This window comes from Leiobunum rupestre, chromosome 9 (assembly GCF_980474605.1).
Source record: "Leiobunum rupestre chromosome 9, qqLeiRupe1.1.hap1, whole genome shotgun sequence".
In the NCBI taxonomy this organism is placed as follows: domain Eukaryota; kingdom Metazoa; phylum Arthropoda; class Arachnida; order Opiliones; family Sclerosomatidae; genus Leiobunum; species Leiobunum rupestre.
Genome location: NC_143392.1, coordinates 12,745,618 through 12,752,617, shown reverse-complemented (window position 1 = coordinate 12,752,617; position 7,000 = coordinate 12,745,618). Strand labels below are relative to the sequence as shown.

The 7,000-nt window shown below is 37.7% G+C and overlaps 1 protein-coding gene across 1 annotated transcript; it reads left to right on the top strand.

Annotated features, from left to right (window-relative positions):
• Positions 1-2,974: 2,974 nt before the first annotated feature.
• Positions 2,975-6,463, top strand: LOC149926582 (uncharacterized). The gene is made up of 8 exons (XM_090157717.1): positions 2,975-3,105; positions 3,162-3,303; positions 3,365-3,592; positions 3,656-3,743; positions 3,807-4,216; positions 4,281-5,123; positions 5,301-5,988; positions 6,358-6,463. Exons 1-8 carry the CDS (start codon positions 3,052-3,054, stop codon positions 6,461-6,463), a joined length of 2,559 nt encoding a protein of 852 aa, XP_090013843.1. The 5' UTR covers positions 2,975-3,051.
• The last annotated feature ends 537 nt before the right edge of the window (positions 6,464-7,000 follow it).

The window sequence follows — 7,000 nt, the reverse complement described above, 5'->3', positions numbered from 1 at the left end:
GGTTGGATCTCTAGACATATTTGTGGGATGCTTTGGGACGAGGGTGAACATGAGCTGGACCAGTTGGATGGGATAGTTACCAACATAAAATCCAAAGCGGCAACCTTTTACACAAAGGGGATGGAAAAAGAATTGTACCTTTCCGAACTTTTTGGAAAAAGACTGGTGAACGTCGAAGATTTAGGGTGCCCTAAGTACCAAGAACTTTCCGATCCCTGTCCAATAGTGTGTAAATATCATTCTAATAATTCAAATTGCGCGTTGTTCAAAGCGCAGAAAATAAAATTATGGAATATGTAATATTGTCATGAAAATAAAATATTTTGATTCAAACCATTTTACCGTTTCTTAACTCAATAACAATAACGTTTTACGAATAATTCTGAAAGCTTTATCTATTGAATAAAAGTCAACCATCCCCGACCTCTAACTATAATAACCGAATGTGAAGCACTTTGTTGTTCCGAGTCTATATCATATTTGTAATATTTATCGATTAAACTATCACGTTGATATACAAATTCCATTTTCAATCTGGTTAGATCCGATAGAAACACTAAGATAACCAATTTCGAAATGTAAGAAATGTACATCGAACTTTTAAAATATATTTTTGCTTTAAAATTAAATCCGTTCACATACAAACGCAGAGATAACCAATTTCGAAATGTAAGGAATGTACATCGAACTTTTGTTATTGTAAATTCCACCTTTCGACTAGTATATAAGCTCGTGCTGATTTAGTTAAAGTCATACAGACTTCTGAATAATAACTGGAAACATGTCATCTTTAGACAAAACAGTAGTAGTGGCGGTCTTAAAATATACAGCTACCTTGGGCCCAATTCCAGGTCGCCCCGATTTACCCCATTTTAATTTTAGAACCTTCGAAGTTGTTATTCGAAAATATCATAAAGGATTTTGGTGCCACTTTGAACCCGATCCAGAAAGCAACACCATCAAAGTCCACCTTTGCTACCACCCTAATATTGCTAAAATAAGACTGGCCTTCGGAGGGATGATGGCATTAATTCAGGTATCATGAGTATGGTTATTTTTTGAAAACCTTTTTTTTTTACAAAAGACTGTGTTTTCATTTTATTATGTTTTTTTAAAGTTGGAGAAGATGGATTTGACTATTACTGTGGAGGAGGATGTCCAAGCCTCTACGCTTTTTTTGGCAATGAACTCCATCCCATTGCTCTCCGCATCTCCCACACATTATCCTTCCGCAGCCACCTCCTCGTCATCGGTCACATCAGTATCACCTACTTCAACACCTCAAGCATCGACATCCTTATCCCCCACTTCTCCCACCTCTCGAAACTTAAAAAAGAGGAGCACACCGGTGGAAAAGTCAATTAAAAAAAAAACAGAAAAAAATTCACTTAATGACGAAAAAAATAAAAAAAATGATCATAACGGTGATTTGGAAGCTTTGCTGGCTTTAGAAGACGTCATAAAGCAAACTCTCGGAGAAGACTTTCAAAATTTATAATTTTAAAAATAAATAAATAAATGCAAAAAAAATGTTTTTTTTTCTTACATATAAAAGACATATTATATTTTAGTTCTGAATAGATGTACCACTGAATAGTAATGGATATGTCAGTGAACACCAATTAAAAAAAAATTCAAAATAATACTGGAAATATTGGTTAACGTTATCATATTACAAAATCTACAGTGGGATAGATAGAGTTTTTATAAATAAAAATATCTCACATATATGGAGTTCAGAGTCTAACACATATCAGATCTATAGGCATGAAAGTGGAGGGTATAAAAGATAGGGTCAGTCCTCCACTCTTTACCAGTTGCGATAAACAGCTAGACCATACAAATGTTTCCGTGTACCGTATGCGCGAAACAGTTTTCTAAAAAGTCAATTTTAAATCGCCACGTACGAGAACAACACGAAAATGTAAAATATGTTTGTTCAACCTGTAACATTAGTTTTGCGCGAAGATACAAATTAATTCAACATTCGCGAGTTCATCAGCTTAGCCCACTTTCAGCCACACCAGACCACCGATATCAAGACAACCCCCACCGCTTCAAAATCTCCTAACCGTCGGCGTATCCGAGCAATCGGCGGACGATTTTCTTCAAAACATCGAAGAAGTCTCCGTTCTTGAGGACGCTATCGTCAGTTCGCGGTATACTCCGAAAACGACCCAAACAGACCCCGAAATATTAATTTTAACATTAAAACCAGCATTAATGAAGTATTTAAAAAATCACTTAAATAAGAAGCGGGGCTTAAAGTGGAACATTTTTATTCGCGTGAGATACGTACGCGAATTGAACGATGGTGCGGAAGTCGAGGCATTACCGTATTTCCGGTGCAAAACTCAAGCAACACTTTTACCAGATGTAATACCAACACAAATAGACTCGTGTGTGAAGCAAATAACACACGCGATTGAGGAATTCCAAGATATGGGCAGTGGCTGGACCATAGATCGTATCTTGTTTCTTCAAATCGATAATATAGCGTACATACCGCTGGTCGGGGGTACGTATATAAATCTCCCCCCTGAGCTCAATAATACCAGCAAAGGAGTATTAAATATTAAAACCAAAGACCAAAAGTGTTTCTTGTGGTGCGTCCTCGCTAAACTTAATCCACAACCTCCAAATTCCCATCGCGATAATCAGAATAAATACGTGATGTTTGAAAAAGAATTAGACTGCAGTGACATTTCGTTTCCTTTCGAATTAAATCATTTTAAACTCAAAAAATTTTAAAATAAAAATAATCTATCTATCAACGTTTACGGCTACGAAAAAGTAGTTTTTCCTCTTCATGTAAGCGAAAACAGAGCCCCCGAAGATCGGCAAATAGATCTGCTTTATCTCAAGTCAAAAGGAAACCAACATTTTTGCCTAATTACGGATATTAGTCGACTATTGAGTCATTTCACAAACCATAACGGGAAAATTTACGTGTGTCGTTATTGCTTACATCGCTTTTCAGGACAAAATAGTGCTAGAAACCATAGTGAACACGTGAAAAACTGCAACGTTCACGACCCCCAACTTGTCAAAATGCCACACAAAAATCCCGTTTTAAAATTCGAAAAAATTGATTGGCTTCAAAAGGTAAAAAATAATTTCGGAAATTCATGAATTTAAGAGCTTAACACATTTATTTTTAGGTTCCCTACGTCATTTACGCGGATTTTGAATCTATAATTGACAGAATCCAGTCTTGTTTACCCGATTCCTCACTATCATCAACAACGAAACTTTCGGAGCACGTAGCTTGTGGTTTTAGTTACGTCGTAATAGGACCCGACGGTATTTATATTTGGTTTCATTAAAAAGTTTATTTTCGCTGCGACGTTTATCATTATTACAGGAAAGCCAAATGCCCCTGTTACGTATAGGGGAACCGACGCTATCGACATTTTTCTTGAAAGTTTGTTGATGGAACGGAGCACCATCACCAAATTATTGAAGGAAAATATTCCAATGAATCTCACACCAGTCGAAGAAGAATTGTGCCGTACCGCGACACAATGTTACGTGTGTCAGAAAATTCTTACGCAAGATGATCCGGCAGTCAGAGATCATTGTCATTATACCGGTACGACTTACGTATTTGATTATTTTAGATATAAATAAGTTAACGCGTAATTATAATTATTAGGACGTTTCCGGGGAGTCGCGCATAATTCTTGTAATCTAAAGCTGCGAGTGGGAAATTTCACGCCGGTCATCATGCATAATTTATCACGGTATTGTATTTTTTCTTTAATTCCAATATTTACAAACTATAACGTGTTTATATAAAATTTCAGATACGATGCCCATCTTATCATGCAAAGGATTGGGTTGATAAAAAGTGTAAACATTTCCTGTATTCCATCTAACGCCGAAACGTATATCAGCTTCACTTTCGGTCGCCTCCGTTTCATCGATTCTATTCGCTTTATGCCCGCTAGTCTCGAAACTTTAATTTCAAATTTAGCCACTGGAGGTCAAGAAAAATTCCCCATCTTGAGCTCTTTCTATCCAACTCATCAAATCCCGTATTTGCTCAAAAAGTTAACGTATCCCTACGACTACATGAGTGACGTAGACAAGTTTGAAGAGACAGCACTACCACCCAAAGAGACATTTTTCAACACCCTCACTGGCGAACATTTAACGGATGAGAGTTACGAAAATGTCCGCCAAGTGTGGAACATTTTTAACATACAAAATCTAGGTATTATTTATAGCCCTATTCTATTACTAAATGTAATAGTGGTAGTGATAAAATTCTTCAACAGGTGAACTACACGATTTGTACGTGCAGGCGGATACCCTCCAACTCGCTGACGTATTCGAGAGTTTCCGCGCTATGTGTGTAGAATACTACGGCCTAGATTGCGCGCACGCGTACACGGGACCTGGGTTTGCCTGGGAGTCAGCCCTCCACATGACAAAAGTGAAGTTGGAGCTACTACTCGATATTGACATGCACTTGTTTATTGAACGTGGCATTCGGGGAGGAGTTTCGATGATTAGTCACCGCTACGCCGAAGCCAATAACCCGTACATCCCCGAAAGCTACGACCCCAATAAAGAGTGTAATTACATCATGTACCTCGACAAAAATAATCTCTACGGGTTCGCCATGGTCGATTACTTACCCACGAGTAGGTTCGCTTGGGTTCCCGTCGAAGACCTACTCGACTACACCAATAAACATGTGCTTACTTTATCGCACGAGTCTCCCTACGGCTTCATTTTGGAAGTCGACTTGGAATACCCCGTTGAGTTACATCATGAACACAACTGCTACCCCCTCGCACCCGAATCTCAAAGAATAACTACGGATCAATTTTCTTCCTATTACAAACTGATGCTTCAAAGATTAAACCTCCCCGCAAAAGACACTCTGCCTAAGCTCGTCCCTAATCTCAACAACAAAGAGCGATACGTAGTTCACTATCGTAATTTAAAATACTACGTATCGAAGGGACTTAAACTCACGAAAGTTCACAGAATACTCTCTTTCCATCAGTCTCCCTGGCTTCGCCCATTCATAAATTTCAATACCGAAAAGAGGAAACTTGCCAAAAACAGTTTTGAAAAAGATTTTTTCAAACTTTTAAACAACTCCTGTTTTGGTACGTTATTAATCAAAGTAAATGAAAAATAAGTAGATTATTTTTTTTTACCAACAGTATTTATTGCGCGAAATAAATTCTTTTGGTTTAATAAATGTAATTTAGTTTATACGCAAGTAGCCACGTATACAAATTATCGGAATAATAAGTACTAATCTCATTTCGTTTCAATAATAGGTAAAACAATGGAGAACTTGAGAAATCGGATAGATTTCCATCTCGTACAAACACCTGAGCGAGCTATTAAGAAAGCGTCTTCTCCGGCATTTGAAAAATTCACGATTTTCCACAACGAACTCGTGGGTATTCATATGAAGAAGAAGTCACTTACTTTGAATAGACCAATTTACACTGGTTTCACCGTTTTGGATCTTTCGAAACTAACCATGTACGAGTTTCATTACGAGTACACGCGCAAGACCTACGGTGAAAAGGTCCGATTACTTTTCACGGACACGGACAGCCTGGCGTACAATATACAAACGGAGGACGTTTACACGGACTTCGGAAATTCCTCCCATCTCTTCGATTTCTCGGGGTATCCCACGAATCATCCTCTTTTCAATGACGTAAACAAAAAAGTAATTGGAAAGATGAAAGATGAAATGGATGGGATCCCTATACGGGAGTTCGTTGGGCTCCGCCCCAAAATGTACTCCATCCTTTCGGAAAGGGGGGAGAAAAAAACCGCGAAAGGTGTTTGTAAGCGAGTAGTGGAAAAGGATATCCGACACTCGAGTTACCGCGACTGCCTCATGGCTACTCGAATTACGAGCAATTCTATGAAGCGGATCGTCAATCAGAGGCATCAGCTATTTACCGTCTCCCAAAACAAAATGTCTCTTAATCCATGCGATAATAAAAGGTATATTTTGGGGGACGGCATTCGAACCCTATCGCATGGTCATTACTGGATCGATATTTTAAATCGCCAATAGTTCAGTCTTCTATTGTATTTCTATTAAAAATATATTTTGAACTTAAAGCGTAATGTAAATAAAATGAAACTATCTTATTTAAATGATATTTTTAATTTAACGTAAAAATGTAACTAACTTTTTAAATTTTTACTTTGATGTAATGTAGACTGCGGAGATCACCAAACAAACCCACTGGTGTTATTTTGAATGTAAAATGTAAATTAAAGAAGTTTTACTAAGTTATTGAAAATTTATTGAATACCTTGAATACATAAATTCTTTTATCATTTTATCATTTACATTTTTATTTTTAGAAAATCTAGTCACAATATCGAACATTTTTACACCCCTACATCTATTAAGAGCAAAATACACGCAAAAACCTCCACACGTCACGCTTCGATTTCCTTGAAGTTGTAAAGAGTTAAATGTCACAGTTTTACTATTTCTTTCGACAAAGTCATTAAAGCGAAACATATCTGGGGGGTTACCGTAGGAGTCGAACATCTCGGTATTTGTATTATTCTTCGAGAAATACAAAACTATCCAGTGCTGACCATCGTCATTCGACGTATCCGTGTTCACGATATACAGAGATGGAAACGTCGTCACGAACTTTGGTAGTTGGTCCGCGGCGAATACGCCTCGAAATAAGTCTCTGGTGAAATTATCTTTCTCCAAAATTCTCGTTAGCTGCATTGTGTCCATTCTAGTCGAAGATTACGGTTCGGTTCTTATCAATTTCAATCAAACTCTGGAATTCCGCGTAAACAATTACGGCAATCGTTTCGGGTAACGCGGAAGCGAATTTCATTTCCAGCCTCAAATTTCCGTTTTTAACAAGATGAAAATGAGAGGCATTGTTCATTAAATCGGCAGTCAAATCGTAGACGAAAAGGCAATTTCCACCGGCGTAATCTTCGCGACTTATTTGGTTTCCCTCGTCAATGTTCCACT

What these genes read in the sequence shown, in the direction of transcription:
- LOC149926582 (XM_090157717.1), top strand. Translation starts at nt 3,052, where the DNA reads ATGCCACACAAAAATCCCGTTTTAAAATTCGAAAAAATTGATTGGCTT. An exon ending in TTTTAACATACAAAATCTAG is followed by an intron (nt 4,217 to 4,280) that starts GTATTATTTATA and finishes ATTCTTCAACAG; the next exon opens with GTGAACTACACGATTTGTAC. An exon ending in AATCCATGCGATAATAAAAG is followed by an intron (nt 5,989 to 6,357) that starts GTATATTTTGGG and finishes TTTTATTTTTAG; the next exon opens with AAAATCTAGTCACAATATCG.